Source organism: Hyperolius riggenbachi, chromosome 2 (genome assembly GCF_040937935.1).
Source record: "Hyperolius riggenbachi isolate aHypRig1 chromosome 2, aHypRig1.pri, whole genome shotgun sequence".
NCBI lineage: Eukaryota > Metazoa > Chordata > Amphibia > Anura > Hyperoliidae > Hyperolius > Hyperolius riggenbachi.
In genome coordinates, this window is record NC_090647.1 from 127285231 (window position 1) to 127303189 (window position 17959).

The 17959-nt window shown below is 42.1% G+C and overlaps 1 protein-coding gene across 1 annotated transcript in view; it reads right to left on the reverse strand.

Annotated features, from left to right (window-relative positions):
* Window positions 1–316: 316 nt before the first annotated feature.
* Window positions 317–17959, reverse strand: part of LOC137544066 (chymotrypsin-like elastase family member 1) — a 49574-nt gene continuing 31931 nt past the window's right edge. The window contains exons 3-8 of the mRNA XM_068265128.1: window positions 15169–15269; window positions 12734–12859; window positions 9310–9446; window positions 6515–6660; window positions 6216–6365; window positions 317–404 (exon numbers count right to left, since the gene is read on the reverse strand). Of these exons, the coding sequence (XP_068121229.1) occupies window positions 396–404; window positions 6216–6365; window positions 6515–6660; window positions 9310–9446; window positions 12734–12859; window positions 15169–15269 (669 nt within the window). The 3' untranslated portion in view covers window positions 317–395. The remainder of the gene's footprint in view (window positions 405–6215; window positions 6366–6514; window positions 6661–9309; window positions 9447–12733; window positions 12860–15168; window positions 15270–17959) is intronic.

A 17959-nucleotide genomic window follows, 5' to 3' on the forward strand; every position in this document is an offset into this window, starting at 1 on the left:
CTACCTTTACTGGGGGCAATTATACTACGGATGGGTAGGGGAGCAGCATCCCCACAAGTTTGCCTCAGGTGTCAAAAAGTCTAGGACCGGCCCTGATGGCTGAGGAGGAGATGGGATTACTCAGGACTATATGGAGGCTTCCTTCTTGCTTTGTTTGATAGTACAGGCTTGCTTCAAAAACAACAGCACAACTGCAGTAATAGACTTGTAGCTGCTTCAAATCATTCATATGTTATAGATGTTATCATGTCATAATTCACAAAGACAGAGCACAATAAGACTGTAAGTGATGATAAAAAAATAAATTTATTATATATTTTGCTTTAAAAAAAGGGGTTCCAGTCTTTTCATTTGCAACTGCGCTCTGGTATGTTCCTCCTCCCAATTGAATGATGTTACACGTTCTAAAATAAAGAGAAGATGGCGTGATTAACATACAACAACCCAAAAGTGTCAATGTGACATTTATAAAACAAGAATTCACTATAATAAGGTGCATATGTAGTGCGTGTTAAGCTGAAAAACACCAGACAATGGTTTTGTTATGCAAATGTCAAAGGGCCCAATTCAATTCACATTTTCTCCTGTTTCTCCTAGGAGATTCAGTAATTTTTCATGTTCTGTTTAAAATATCTTTTGCGGTCTGCCATTGAAAAAGTACCAAAAATTAGGTGAAAAAGTACTCTCAAAATGATTAGTATTTTCTTATTTTCTGGTGGCTTAAATGGGCATTTTATTTATAATGTGAAAATATCATCTAGGAGAAAACTTAGGAGATAAAGTGAATTGGATCAGGCCCTTAAAATGTGACAGATCTCAGACAGTAAAGGGATGCACATAAGAGCTAGTTTGGGGCAAGTTTTAATTTGGCACAGTGCTATTAATGAGTAAGGATGATCAATGATATGCAAATATTTCTTAGTTTATGCAAATGTATGCAAATGTTTTATGCAAATATATGCAGCTGGAAAATCATTTTAAACCTGGGTGGGACTTGATTGGTCCATTTTCTTTTTTTTTTTTTTTTCAAAATATTTTATTTGGTTTTCAAAATAATACAACATCACGGATGTAAATTACCCGCCATCAGAGGTAAAATAAGATCTGCATACAAAGATACAAAAAACTAGCAACCAGCTATATACTATCAAACTACCCCTATTTGATGTCCCCCCCTCTCCTCCCTTTCCCACCCTCAGTAGTCACTCCTTGTCAATCTACCCATCCGTGTGCTCAGTGTTTAATTAATGGTTTTCCTGCCCAGGTCATCATCTTTCAGGGCCTACTTCGTAATTTCCAATCTACCCAATGTTCCTTGAAGTTGAGACGTGGATTGGTCCATTTTCAAGCTGCATATATTTGCATTTAAAAAAAAAAAAAAATCATACATTTGCATAAACTCAGAAGCATTTGCATATTATTGATCATCCCTATTTCTGACCTGCTTAGGATGGAGCTATCTAAAGCAAGATAAGCTGTTGTAATGAATTAGTCACACATTCCTGCTGTTGTAATAAAAAGCCCAAGTTAAGGCACATTTTGTATATATGTTTAATAGAAACATATAAATTGGGCATAAATCATTTTCTACAAAAATATTACAATTTTTTGCAAAATCAACAAAGTTTTAAGGTATTTTGAGGAACCAACCCATAGCTCCACATTTCCTTCAGCAGCCTGCTCCCCTCCGCCATAAGACGTAGCCAAGCTGTGCTTTCAGTCTGCAGGGAGGCAGAGCTTCAGCTGACAGACAGATGTAGTGTCGGACTGGGAGCTGGAAAAGCTGAGGAAATCCACTTGCTGGCCAAGCAGCAGTAATCAGGTGTTGCTGCTTACAGTGAAGACTTGCTGAAGGTTTCTATTGGGAGTAATAACACAGGGTTTATGCTGCTTGGCCAGCAGGTGGATTTCCTCAGTTTTTCCACCTCCCAGTCCGATACTGGACAGATGATTTTTGGGATGCAGTATGGGCACCCAGAGGTGCCTCCGCAAGTACTGCACTTTGTGTCTGGCATGGATGGACACCTGAAACCTGGCAAGTTCTACAATGCAAAAAAACAACTCTCCTTCTGAAATCTGTGCTAAGTACCTCACCTCCTTCTCCCGAATATCACTACTGGCCCATCTCTGCCATGTATGGCCAAACTGACTAACTGTAAACCTTATTAGAGGCTAACTATAGCTTTTCTGAATGAAGAAGGAAGCCACCTAGGAATTGTCCATCGTATCCACTTGAGGACCGTGGGCTTTACCCCCCTTAAGGACCAGGCACTTTTTTCCATTCAGACCACTGCAGCTTTCACTGTTTATTGCTCGCTCATACAACCTACCACCTAAATGAATTTTGGCTCCTTTTCTTGTCACTAATAAAGCTTTCTTTTGGTGCTATTTGATTGCTGCTGTGATTTTTACTTTTTATTATATTCATCAAAAAAGATATGAATTTTGTCAAAAAAATATTTTTTTTTAACTTTCTGTGCTGACATTTTTCAAATAAAGTAAAATTTCTGTATACATGCAGCACGAAAAATGTGGACAAACATGTTTTTGATTAAAAAAAAACCCATTCAGCCTATATTTATTGGTTTGGGTAAAAGTTATAGCGTTTACAAACTATGGTGCAAAAAGTGAATTTTCCCATTTTCAAGCATCTCTGACTTTTCTGACCCCCTGTCATGTTTCATGAGGGGCTAGAATTCCAGGATAGTATAAATACCCCCCAAATGACCCCATTTTGGAAAGAAGACATCCCAAAGTATTCACTGAGAGGCATAGTGAGTTCATAGAAGATATTATTTTTTGTCACAAGTTAGCGGAAAATGACAGTTTGTGACAAGAAAAAAAAAAGTTTCCATTTCTGCTAACTTGTGACAAAAAAAAAAAAAAAATGAAATCTGCCACGGACTTACCATGCCCCTCTCTGAATACCTTGAAGTGTCTACTTTCCAAAATGGGGTCATTTGTGGGGTGTGTTTACTGTCCTGGCATTTTGGGGGGTGCTAATTTGTAAGCACCCCTGTAAAGCCTAAAAGTGCTCATTGGACTTTGGGCCCCTTAGCGCAGTTAGGCTGCAAAAAAGTGCCACACATGTGGTATTGCCGTACTCAGGAGAAGTAGTATAATGTGTTTTGGGGGTGTATTTTTACACATACCCATGCTGGGTGGGAGATATATCTCTGTAAATGAAAATTGTTTGATTTTTTTTTACACACAATTGTCCATTTACAGAGAGATTTCTCCCACCCAGCATGGGTATGTGTAAAAATACAACCCAAAACACATTATACTACTTTTCCTGAGTACGGCGGTACCACATGTGTGACACTTTTTTGCAGCCTAGGTGCGCTAAGGGGCCCAACGTCCTATTCACAGGTCATTTTGAGGCGGTTTAGGGGCTCTAAAATGCCAGGGCAGTATAGGAACCCCACAAGTGACCCCATTTTAGAAAGAAGACACCCCAAGGTATTCCATTAGGTGTATGGCGAGTTCATAGAAGATTTTATTTTTTGTCACAAGTTAGTGAAAAATGACACTTTGTGAAAAAAAAACAATAAAAATCAATTTCCGCTAACTTTTGACAACAAATAAAATCTTCTATGCACTTGTCATACACCTAACAGAATACCTTGGGGTGTCTTTTTTTTTTAAATGGGGTCACTTGTGGGGTTCCTATACCGCCCTGGCATTTTACGGGCCCAAAACCGTGAGTAGTCTGGAAACCAAATGTCTCAAAGTGACTGTTCAGGGGTATAAGCATCTGCAAATTTTGATGACAGGTGGTCTATGAGGGGGAGAATTTTGTGAAACCGGTCATAAGCAGGGTGGCCATTTAGATGACAGGTTGTATTGGGCCTGATCTGATGGATAGGAGTGCTAGGGGGGTGACAGGAGGTGATTGATGGGTGTTTCAGGGGGTGGTTAGAGGGGAAAATAGATGCAATCAATGCACTGGGGAGGTGATCGGAAGGGGGTCTGAGGGGAATCTGAGGGTTTGGCCGAGTGATCAGGAGCCCACACGGGGCAAATTAGGGCCTGATCTGATGGGTAGGTGTGCTAGGGGGTGACAGGAGGTGATTGATGGGTGTCTCAAGGTGTGATTAGAGGGGGGAATAGATGCAAGCAATGCACTGGCGAGGTGATCAGGGCTGGGGTCTGAGGGCATTCTGAGGGTGTGGGCGGGTGATTGAGTGCCCTAGGGGCAGATATGGGTCTAATCTGATAGGTAGCAGTGACAGGGGGTGATTGATGGGTAATTAGTGGGTATTTAGGGTAGAGAACAGATGTAAACACTGCACTTGGGAGGTGATCTGACGTCGGATCTGCGGGCGATCTATTGGTGTTGGTGGGTGATCAGATTGCCCGCAAGGGGCAGGTTAGGGTCTGATTGATGGGTGGCAGTGACAGGGGGTGATTGATGGGTGGCAGTGACAGGGGGTGATTGATGGGTGATTGACAGGTGATTGACGGGTGATCAGTGGGTTATTACAGGGAAGAACAGATGTAAATATTGCACTGGCGAATTGATAAGGGGGGGGGGGGGGGGGGGTCTGAGGACAATCTGAGCGTGTAGGCGGGTGATTGGGTGCCCGCAAGGGGCAGATTAGGGTCTGATCTGATGGGTAACAGTGACAGGTGGTGATAGGGGGTGATTGATGGGTGATTGATGGGTAATTAGTGGGTGTTTAGGGTAGAGAACAGATGTAAACACTGCACTTGGGAGGTGATCTGACGTCGGATCTGCGGGCGATCTATTGGTGTGGGTGGGTGATCAGATTGCCCGCAAGGGGAAAGTTAGGGGCTGATTGATGGGTGGCAGTGACAGGGGGTGATTGATGGGTGATTGATGGGTAATTGACAGGTGATTGACAGGTGATCAGGGGGATAGATGCGTACAGTACACGGGGGGGGGGGGGGGTCTGGGGGAGGGTGTCTGGGGAGAATCTGAGGGGTGGGGGGGGGTGATCAGGAGGGAGCAGGGGGAAGTTTAGGGAATAAAAAAAAATAACGTTGACAGATAGTGACAGGGAGTGATTGATGGGTGATTAGGGGGGTGATTGGGTGCAAACAGTGGTCTGGGGGGTGGGCAGGGGGGGGGGTCTGAGGGGTGCTGTGGGCGATCAGGGGGCAGGGGGGGGGGAATCAGTGTGCTTGGGTGCAGACTAGGGTGGCTGCAGCCTGCCCTGGTGGTCCCTCAGACACTGGGACCACCAGGGCAGGAGGCAGCCTGTATAAAACACTTTGTATACATTACAAAGTGTATTATACACTTTGTATGCGGCGATCCGGGTGCTAGTAACCCGCCGGCGCTTACGAACGGCCGGTGGGTTACAGCGCGAGGGGGGCGGAGCCAGTTCCCGGCGGAGGATCGCATCACGGATGACGCGATCGCTCCGCCCATGCCCCTACAAGGACCGCCGCCTCTGTGCCACCGCCTCTGTGCATGCGGCGGTCCTTGCGGGATCCACTTTCCGGCCGCCCCTGTGCAGTGGGCGGTCGGTAAGTGGTTATACTGGCAGGTTTGCCCACAGTCTACCATCTGGCTAGCCATACTGAAAAATGGGGCTTGTTGTTAATTGTCATTGCACAGTATGATCCATTCTCCTTAGCCCCTTCCCTCCATTAATGTATGACAACTGGGGTAAAGAGGGTGCCCCTACTGTGTTGGCCATTAACAGATGTATGGCATTACCTCCTACCACTCCTTTGTGGGAGGGATTATATAGATATGAATGTCATGGTTACAGGGATATACACATATATACATGCATATTTACAGTATCCTACAAATATATGAGGAGAAATGTGTGAGGAGGAGGTGTTCTGTCAATATGAGTTTTAGTTATGGTTCACATAAGGCTGAAAATAAGAAAATATTCAATATAGGTGTGAAATCTTGCAGACATTCAGTGGCATGGCTAGAGATCATGGGGCCAGATAGCAAAACTCTCATTTGGCCCTCAGATGTAGTCACTCTTAAACAATGCCACCTATGAGTTAATTGGGCAATTTACATTCTCATGCAATCAACACTGGATATAGTTCATGGGCAATGAGACATTGTCAAAGGGTGGAGAAAAACAAGAAAGTTAATGGTAAATACATTAACTATCTCCTGGGCCCCCTATGCTACAGAGCCCCATAGAAGCTGCTATTACTGCTACGGCTATTACTACGCCCCTGCAGACATTATATATGGATATTAAGTGAAAACTTACGCTGTTGATCCAGGAGATGTAAGCGGACACTCTGGTGAACACGGTGGGCTTCTGGTAAGCGTTGCATCCAAATGCATACACAAAGCTGGTTACACCATGGACCTGGTACGTACCATTAACGAGACAGTTCAGAGGTCCACCAGAATCACCCTGCAGTGTGACAACAGAGGATATCATAATATCAGTGGTAACATTTAAAAGCTATTACTTACATAAAGCCTAATTTTTCATACCACAACAATTAGCTTTAACGTCTTTGTGTTTAGTATAGTATAGAATTAGAAAGCTATTGGACTTACATTGCAGCCAGCCTGGGCTCCATTGCCACCAGCACACACCAAGGTGGTCTTCAAAGTTGGGCCATAGAAGGATCTGTTAGAGCAGGTTGAGTAGTCAACAACAGACAGAGGAGCCTGCTGGAGGATGGAGGGATAAGATCCATTAGCTGAAAGACAACAATATTTTAGCAAAGAAAGAGCAACATATTTAGCATTGTTTTTTTTCCATTATACTTAGTAGCCAAAACCTGGGCACAATATTTTAAGACAATACCAGTAGCATTTATACTGTGCTTTTCTCCTGGCAGACACAAAGTGATTTAGAGCTGCAGCCAATTAAGGCGTGCTCCACAGGCAACCAGTGTCATTAGGCCGCTGTGCTCTAAGACTCCTTACTGTTTTACGCACAGGATTCAAACCCTCATGAAATGCTCGAATTCCACATCAAAGGCAACAGCCTTCCCAGTACACTATCCAGTTGTTATAAATATTTAACTGCCAGTAACTGATCCCTTAGGCCTCTTTCTCACTTTTGTGTTTTCATTCGCATTTTCAGTTATGCGATTCTACTGGATTCGCAGGGACATCAGAATTGCATAGACTGCACTGTCTGATGTCCTCATCCATTTGTAGCAATCATTACAAAATCCCAATGCATGATTGCCTATGAATAATTGAAACACATTGTGGTTTCTATCCATTATAGTGAATGGAAATCACAACTGTGTCAGCACAAATTTTGTTTCAACTGAATGTTGGGAAGGAGTCTAACACTGCAGCAGTTGTATCATGGGAATGTAGAATGTGGATCAGGATGGCTTATGGCTATGTGGCTATGGATTAGGCATCTAGCCATGGCTACATCTGTGCACAATCCATTCGGGTCTCAACATGTGTTATGTGTACCCCAGGGGTACTCCTGATGGGTTAAGGGGGTTCCAAAGGTGGCCACACACCATGGAACCCTTGTATCACTGTATAGCATAGGTTAGGCAGAGCACATTCTGGTTTGCTTGTTTTTTTACTCTTTACACAAATACCTGACAGAGGAAAAAGCACAACCAATAAACAGTCAAAGTGTGTGTGTGAGTGTGTGTGTGTGTGTGTGTGAGTGTGTGTGTGTGTGTGTGTGTGTGTGTGTGTATCAGCTTGGTATCATTAAGAGGATGGTAGGCCCAATATGGACAACAATTTATTAGTGTTTTGATGTTTTAGCTATATTTAGCTTTATATGTTATTGTTATTATTCAGCAATAACTTTATCTCTACTTATGAAACCTTAGTGATGCATGCATAATTTTTTCTGGAGAAATTAGACTTTCTATGGGGGCTTTTTCCCCCCAGTAATTATTTTGTTCCTATGCCTTTTAGAGGAAAATTAAAAATTAAAATAGAAAAAATACACAGTACCTACCAGGTATTATTTTAAGATAAAAAGTGCTACTGTAGATAATAAATACTAATTACATTTCATTGTTTATCCCATTTTATTATAACATTTACATTTTGTAAAAAAAAAATTCTCCTAGTACCGCAATGATAATAAAATGTCTAAAGGTAAACATGGGAATAAAAGGTTTGTAAAAAGTGTGGCTCTACATGCAAGGGGTGTGGTTTTAAAAGTGGGTGGAGCTATAATATGTGGCTTACTGGTATTTTTACCCCCCTCTTCTTGTTATAACTTGTCCTGGTGAACTAGTTGTTCCCCCTCTTATTTACATATTTTCCTGGGGTCTTGTGGAGGTTTCGCTGAGGTCTAGTGGTCCCCTTACCATATATTTTTCCTGTGTATTCTAGTGGTACCCCTTCTGCTTTGAGGTAGTGCCTTGTAGTCTAGTCCCCATTCCCCTTTAAGGCATTCCTAGTGATTTCCCACAGCTCTAGCTGGTAGTCTTGGCCTAGTGCTTCCCCCACCACTCCAATAGATTTTCCTGGTGGTCTAGTGGTATCCTTTCCCTTTTAACGCATTCCCAGTCTGCTGGAACAGTCTCTTCCCCTTTAAGAATTTCTCCCTGATCAATAAGGAAAAGGCACTCCACAGGCTTCAAACTTCCGTTTGTTTTATTGCGAGCAAGGACACATACATGTTACGGGTCACCTGACCCTTCCTCACACTTGTAACACTTGGAGTGCCTTTTCCTTATTGATTGTGGATCTTATGGAGCAGGAGTGGTGAACCTGCAGGGAAAGTGCACCGGCCAGCTACCTTATTTAGGTGAGCTACTTTGAAGAGCATCAAGGTGAATTTTTGAAAAGAATTTCTCCCTGCCCTTTTAACTATTAGCAGCCTAGTGGTATTTCTCCCTCCCCCCTTATACCCTGGTAGTCTAGTGGTCACTCCCCGAATCCCCCCTTGCAGAGATCAGCATGACTACGTTTTTGTCACCCCTTCTGCTTCCTGTGGCAATGGGCTCTCTCCTCCTCTCATTCACACCACCAGACTCTTGTGTCAGCATGTACTGGGTCTCAGCTGATGAAGTCATCAAGCTGGGATCCATTACTGAGGACACAAGAGGCTTATGGTCTGAATGAGAGTAGGTGGGAGCCAATCACAACAGGAACGTACTAAGCCACCCATGTTTCTAGCTGCTGCTGAACTGTGCTAGGGGATTCCAGAGATCAGACACCAGTGTATTACACCCTGGTTAGTGCCCTACTTGTTGCCTGCTCTGATGAGCACAAAAGCATGCTAGTCTGTGGGCTGTGCTCATCAATGCTGCAGACTAAAATTAATTTCCCTCTGGTACAACTGGTGGCAGGGAGGATGTATATGTACTTTAGTCAGGGCACAAGTGGTTAATTAGTATTCCACTTACTGCTGAGTCTTCCCCATCCACTAATGGTGCAGCTGTGGTTATGAGCCAAGATAGTTCCTTCAGCTGGAAGAGAAGCCAGTCTTACGTAGCTGTTAATAGTAGCGCTGGAAGCCAGATGCAGGACAGCAATGTCATAACTGCAGAGAGAATGAAAGACATGTAGGTAATCTCACATAGGTAGCAGTTAGAGCCAGTATAGCTGAGTAAAGTTTTCTTATAAATATCGTTAGCCACTTCAGGCGACAACAAAGGGGCGGGGGTGCAGGGGGGCTCTAATGCTCATCTGTCACTAATACTATTGGTACAGCAGTATATATATATATATATATATATTTGTATAAAATTTTCCACCCTTCCTAGTTTTCACATCACGCGTACCTCTATTATGAAGCACCTCAAAGTATATTCTGTGAGACTTCCTGGTTAAAAAATATACCATATAAGCCATATTTCATTACTAGTTTGAAAATATAGTGGAACATTATTGCCAGTCTGTGTGTCTGTAGCTAGGATGCACAGTTTGGAGACCCCAGTGCTGTATAGAGGTATCGCTAGGCAACAGCACAGCAACGCATATGAACAGCATTTGGGCCCAAACTGCAGCCCTAGTGATTGCATCAAATTGCTACAGGTGGCAGGTGGCTAAAACAGCAATCATTGAATTTTGAATGGGTGAAAGAGCATCAGCGATGAAGGTGCACATTGTCAGATTCCTTGTTATAACCACATTGAAACACTGGACCATATTTAAAAAAAAAATTCTCCTGGAAAATAATTTTTCATTTTTTTTTCTGTACGTAGTTAAGGTGTTTAAATAAGTATTCAGTTAGAATAGGCTGTAAGTTACAGATCTACATGCTTTACAGGGTCAAAATGGCCGACTTTCAGGATTGGAAAAGGAGAGACACATTACAAACTAATTAGTAGAGGGATATATTATCAGAAGTGCGTCATGAAAGATAAAATTAAGATTGTTTAATATTTAAAAATTCTAACGTCTGGGGAAATTTAACTAATCAGAAGGTCAGAGAGAAAGGAATGCAAGACAACAGGGCTGGTTACATCCATTTTTAACTAAAGACCAGATAAGCAATAGTCAGTATGTGTAAATATTCCAAACTACGTAAATTACCACTGAAAAGTTGGATACGAAATTTGTAAATAAGATTAAATGGCAAGAAGTGAAGCCGGCACCGTCCAATGCTCTTTTACTTTTATTAGTAAGCTGTCATCATAGATGGAAAAGTACAAGAAGTACAAGCGACGTTTGGGAGCCTTAAGCTTGCTCCTTTATCAAGCCATGACAACTACAAGTAAATACAGTGACATCACAGTTTATATACCACATCAAATTCAAACTGAACGAATCACAGGCTAAGTTACATAAATAGCCAATCCCTGTCAGGCCACACAAGAGCCGGACTTGATGGGGAACTATAGTATCATGATAGTGACCAATAGAGATGAACCTCTTACCTATGTGGGGCATCCGCCCCCAAGCCGGCGTAGTGTCCGTGTAAGCCCTGCTAGACACTAAGGGGCTGTACACGCTGGCTAAAGGCTTGGATGCACCCACATCTATTGGTCACTATCATGATACTATAGTTCCCCATCAAGTCCGGCTCTTGTGTGGCCTGACATGGATTGGCTATTTATGTAACTTAGCCTGTGATTCGTTCAATTTGAATTTGATGTGGTATATAAACTGTGATATCACTGCATTTACTTGTAGTTGTCATGGCTTGATAAAGGAGCAAGCTTAAGGCTCCGAAACGTCGCTTGTACTGCTTGTACTTTTCCATCTATGATGACAGCTTACAAATAAAAGTAAAAGAGCATTGGACGGTGCCGGCTTCACTTCTTGCCATATACTACACTCGGGTGGTACCGAGTCCGCCGTGGCACGTCCACCCGCTTACTTCTTTGGGGTTGTGCATTCCATCAACTTGTCTAAATAAGATTAAATAAGATTTCAGGTTATCAAAATAAACAATTATTTGTCGCATGGAGATTTCAGCCAATCAAAACCAGGGATTGAGGAAAATTCCAAATTATTCAGCCATATTGCATGAATTACTATAAAATAGGATCTTAAGTTCATAGCTCTCACATCCTGACCAGATCTCATCTGAAAGACACCTACTCAGCTACAAGCCAGAAGCTGCCTTCCCACACGTGGTTCTAGATGCTGAAGAGATGACAGAGAAGGGGTAATATGCTTAATATTCTGGTGATTCACTTTATACATTTTTCAGGATTACGTTCTGTTAAAATGCTAGCAAGAAGTTCTTTTAGAAGAGATTTTATATGCTACTTTTTCAAGAAGATTACTATCGTTTTTTTATACAGCTAGTACAGATGAGACTATTTTTGATCCTATTCTACATAACGCAACTGTTATAATTATTTTTTGAATGTACTTAGATCCATGTTTGCTTGGCTATATAGGGCTGATCAGATGGAAGAAGGAAACGCTACTTGGAACTTTCACATTTTGTATACCATATATATGCTGTATGATAAGCAAATACATTTTTTTATATAAAATGAAACATTTCCATCAATCTATAATTACTTAAAGGAATACTATCAATACCCAAGTGTTCTAAAATAGCATGTACAAATAATGTCTAAGTAGCTGTGTAAACATTTTCCTACTTTTCATGTTAAATATCAGAGGCAAAAGCTGTAACTTATTGAGGGTAGGATTTAGCTATATTGGGACATGTCAATTGCAGAAGGGGTGTCTGCTTCAATGCACAGCCAGAGTTGCATATCAGACTACAGAGTATTTTTCTCTGAAAGCAAAAACAGTATCAAAAGCTGTGACAATTACAAATGTTAACAAGTTACATTTCCTCTGCTCTTTTCACACACTTCAGTCAGAAACACAGGACACAGAAGCTGCAGCTGTTGGGAGCTTTCTCTCTGTCTCACACACAGAGCTACACACAGGGTTAACTGATGAAGTGTGACGGGAATTTCCCCTCCCATCATGGTTCATTCTGCCATCAGTTTTGGCGTCAGTAAAATGTGAAAGTATTTTGATAACAGTAAACAAAGAGGTTGCCAGTGAAATGTATACACCAGTACTTAGCAGCACTTCCCAAACAATTCCTATCTCATTTTAAAAAAAAAGTAAATCGATAGTGTTCCTTTATAGAGGGTTCAGACCTTGCTATGCCAGATTTATATGATAGCAGCGCTTTAAAGGCTTGATCCTTTATTGAGTTAGCGATCATGCAAAAGACAAGATTCGCTCTGGTTTTTGATAACGTGTGCACATGCGAGAGTGCCCATACATGCTTCGACAATCTTTGTTGACCCATAAATGCCTTGTCACATAAGCCCTGTTGTGCTTATTTTGTATGTTTTACAAAATGTTCTGAATTAAATATGATATTTATATAAGTTGGTATCGTACCCGGCACCAATATCATTGGTGTTCCAGGAAGTATGAATGCGGATTGCAGACACAGAGATCTCCTGTTCAGTTCCGTCATTGCTGTTCAGATCATGTTCCCCCAACACTACACGATAGGTTTGAGGTCTAAACACCGGAAAGGGAATAGTTACGTTAAAGAACGAGTTCAACTCTATTGAAAATAAATAAATAAATAAATAAATAAATACGAATATATATATATATATATATATACACAGCATAAGTAACAATCTATATACTGTATTAAAAAAAATCTGTTTCAACCAGTAGTTACCAGTAGTTTTTTTTTAATCTGCCGAAATATTTTTATATATCTCACTAACATTATAAATGCAAAAGTTTGGATGTTTAGATGTTTGTTTCTCAATCACGCAACAATGGCTTAATGGATTTAAATGAAATTTGGCACGCACATAGTACCTTACCTGGAATAGCATATATAACATATCTTATATAACATATAGGATACTTTTTATCCCCACAAATTTCACTGGGAAAATATGAACTTCAATCAATCTGTTAATGGTAGGGTTCTCAAACGTTGCACAATTGGTCACTGGGTGATTGGGATAAATATTCAGAAAAGTGGGTGGAGCCTACAAACGCCAATCAAAATTCACCTATTGATTTTCAAGGAGAATATTTAATTGCTGCCATTCTTGCAATGTTTATGGCACAAGCCTCAAACCTGGTACAGTTGTCATTGGGTGACTGAGGTTCAAATGCAGAAAAGGTGGTGGAACCACATCCAATCAGATTTGTTTAATTTCAATTATTGATGCCAAAGACCAGAAAGCTCACAAATTAGGTCATTGAGTAATTGAGTAATTGTGTGTTAGGGTTTGAAAAAGTGGCGGAGCAAACACCGGCCAAATACATACCCGGGCAATGCCGGGTCATTACCTAGTATTTATTAAACTAGTATGGGTGAACACTTTATAGATTCACAATTAGTAGCTTTAGTTAGAGTTCACTACTTTTCCTGTATGTCTGCATAAACCTCCATCATCCTGCTGTTGGGGCAATGATGCTGCATATCTAAAGGAATAAAGGAATACTAAGAATGAACGCTACGTACCCCCATCATGATTTTTTTAAAATGCTTTTTCGGGTGATCTTGCAACTTTGGTACGTGTTATGTTACGCCTTTAGGCGAATTACGCTTTGCAGCACGCTACAATTACGACTATCACGGTGGATTAGATCTTTAAGATTCCCAATGACTCCTGGGCAAAGTGCCACAATCGCTTGGAGTCTTGTTCACGCCCGTCATTTGCCCTCACGTGACGTTGCAAGCTCCCATGAGTAGGGAGATGGATTAGGAAAAGCTCGTTCATTGGATTGTAGAATTTTTTTGTGTTACAACCCTGGAACTAATTATGGTGTCATAGCAGGAATAACTTCCTACTTAGCACTTCCTGTTAGGTAATGTAGCTCACTGGGATAGTTTTTTGATCAGTATGTCCACAAGATGGATGGATGAATGTATATAGCTGACAATTAAGGGACTTTCTCAGCTAAAGTGGATTTACACTTTCCTATCATCCAGGAAGCGGAGACCTGAGTCACATTATATTATCATTGCAGTGCACTCTGTTCTGTTCTCTGAGGAACAAGAAGCTGACATACAGGTACACAGCATCATGCTATGTTTGGAAGAGCCCTGACTAGAAGGATTGACGTGGAGGAATTTCATGACTGCCACTTCAAGCATTTAAGGTCCCTTTTACACATGCAGGGTATACCTGCGCTGCGTTACCCTATTTTGCTGCAAGGGGCCGCAAAAGCAATGAAAGTCTATGGAGACTTTCACACTTACTGCAGTCCCTTGTGGTGCGCTGGAATTATCCGAGCTGACGCAAGGACAACAGCGCATTTCCCCATGCACCACTCCTAATGCATGGTGCTTGGGGTAATGGTAGGGTAAACGACTGAGCGCATTGCAGCGCACATGTGTGGACCGACAGGAATCCCAGTGATGTATTTCCTGCCCAGCATGGAGTATGTCACTGAGTGGGGGCGGTGTTATGCATATGACCCTGTCAGCGCACTCTGCAGCAGGGTCATATGTTTGTAATTTTTTGAGCTTTGGTGGGAAGCAGCAGGGGCATCACATCACCACCGCAACACAAAAAAAAAAAATGTAAAACTGGCCTAAAAAGGATTGAATTTTTTTTCCCGATTTTACTTCTACATTAGGGTTGTATGGTTGAGTGCTGTTTAGGGCTGATATCTTATTTTGCTCCTTAGCGTCCATCTTTTTTATTGTACTTAGTATCTGGTGCTACTGGACTTTTTTTTTTTTAAATATGCTTTTACAATATCTTATAATCTGTTGCAAAGGTCATCTGAGACTTTTGCAAAAATGTTATTGATAAGAATACGCTCTGGCCACTGAACTATGATATTGTTACCTTTCCACGCAGTGAGCGGCAGTCAGGACGCGGTTGGCACGGATGAGGGAGCCTCCGCAGGTGTGATACCAGCTGCTGCCAGAGATGAACTGGAGAGATACCTGGGAGAGAAAACATTATAATGATGACATTGTATAATCAGTAGCGAATGTGTAAGCCTGTCCCATTGGGCCAGATCAAGCTTTCCCTTTGCCCATGGCAATTACCTGCTCATGGTGATCAGGGGGTGGGTGGGCACATTATGAGACTCTACAGCAATTGGTTTTGGGTCATACTCTGGGAGACAAGGCTTCCAGCCCAGAGCTAAGTGGGCGCACAAAGGTGAATCACAATCTCTCCAAATGGTGGGCCCAGCCTGACAGGGCTCCTGAAAACACAGCTCCCATCCTGCTTTAGGGTGCTTGAGTAGGTACTGTACAATGCACTGATGTAGCAATAGCCCCCCTTACTCCTGCTGTCATGGGGGAGGGGTTTCAGGGGCCCGCTTCCATGGCCACCTTTCAGAACAGTGACAGCAGAGTGTAACACCTTACCTGGTTCATGCAGTGGGACAGGTCCTCACTCCTCTCTTCAGGGCAGCTCTTCTCCATGCAGTCCATCTCCTTGTGGCTCCCATCTCTGCACATCATGTGATGTGGATTGGGAGACGCAAAGTAAAGTATGAAACTCAGCTGACACTTCTCTGCTGTACCTTAGGTGGGGAGGGGGCTACCTAAAACTTGCATCTTGGGGGATTCAGTTTTTGCTGGGGGGGAGAGGAAGGGCAGCCAGCAACAACTACTTACACCCCTAACTTAACCTATTTTAGTTTCTGGACATAGAAACTATGTCCAGGAACCATGCGCGCTCCCGCGGCCGATCGCGCGCGTGTACACGCACTCCCGGCCCGCGGTTCGTTAGCCAGGCAATCAGTGAATCGGACTATGGTGCCTGATCACTGATTCCTCTCCCCCGCTGAAAAAGCGACAGCTTCTCTCGGAAGCTTCGCTTTTTCTGGCTGCAACGTCCCCCATGCGTCTCTCTAAGCGTATGTTATGCTTAGAGTGACGTCATGTAAACAAACTCATGGCCGCCATCTTGTGGCCAAAAAGTAAAACTACAACTAAAAGTAAAAAAAAAAAAACTAAACACACATTTACATTATAAAACAATTGTTTACATCCCACCCTCCCAAAAATACCCAAATAAAATGTTTAATATAAAAAAAACCATGTAAATATTTACCTAAGGGTCTAAACTTTTTAAATATCAATGTAAAGATGAAATATTTCTATATTTTTTTTATTTTAAACTTGTAAATAGTGATTGAAGCAAAACTGAAAAAATGCACCTTTATTTCCAAATAAAATATTGTCGCCATACATTGTGATAGGGACATAATTTTAATGGTGTAATAACCGGGACATATGGGCAAATACAATACGTGAGTTTTAATTATGGAGGCATGTATTATTTTAAAACTATAATGGCTGAAAACTGATAAATAATGAATTCTTTGCGTTTTTTTGTATTCTTCCTGTTAAAATGCATTTACAGTAAAGTGGCTCTTAGCAAAATGTACCCCCCCCCAAAGAAAGCCTAATTGGTGGCGGAAAAAACAAGATATAGATCAGTTCATTGTGATAAGTAGTGATAAAGTTATAGGCTAATGAATGGGAGGTGAACATTGCTCAAGTGAAAATGCCGGAAAGCGAATGGGATAAACAGAATGTGTGTTGCTCCACCATCGCGTATAATTGCAAATTAGGGTTGCTGCGGTATACCGGGGTTTGATTTTGCGTGGTAATCATACCATGCACAGTCCTCTATTACCGGTTTTGAGGGAGGGGAAGATGCAGCAGTGGGGGGCACGAACAGCAGCAGGGCTGGGATGCAGCAGCGGGCGCAGAAACAACAGCGGGGTAATCAGACACTCACATTTCCAGTATCCAATCACTGCATGTACAACTTACTTCTTCCTGTTCCTGCGTTTCATCTCACTTTACTAGTGCTTACATCATTCCCCACTATCCACAGTGACCTGGAGGAGGAATAGTATTTAACACCACCAGGACTTTTGCATGAGCAGGGTGTGCTGTTTTACAGCTTTACCTTGCGCCCAAATCTCCTGGTGGCTTAATCATATGTATGCTGAGGGAGTGGGGCACATCTGGCTACCATACTGGAGGTGGGGGGGGGCATATTATTTAATATAAGGGGAGACCCTGGTCCAAATACTTGTGTAATACCGTATACCGTTATACCTTCATACCGTGGTATTTTTTGAGACGACTATCATACTGTGAAGATTTCATACCATTGCAACCCTACTTGCAAATATGTGGAATTAACCTGTTTATGACAATTACAGAATACCCAGATAGCTCATGGTTACCCGGAGCCTGTAGGACCCAGAGCCAGTATGACAATCAGAGACAGTGGGGTTTTTGTTTGGTTTTTGTTGTTTTTTTCAGGCATTTTAGGGATGACCCAGAAGACTTGGCAAGATTTGGCCCTGTGTGTCCTGAGGACATGAAACAGCTGTAGACCAGGGGCTGTTATTGTGCCTGTTTGCCATGTGTTCAATAAACAAAGCTTTCTTGGAGAGTGCCAGAGTCAGTATCTTTTGTTCCTGTTGTAAATTTGGCATAATGTTTTGGATTGTAAAGGTGTTTGTTTAAAGGAACCCAAGGTTTGAACCCGACCTGTGTGTAGGTCATCACGATTTTCATGATTTTTCAGGAGACCTTACTATTTAAAAACACATATGATTTTAAAAATGCAGCACAACGCCGCCAGTGTGTACAGGCTC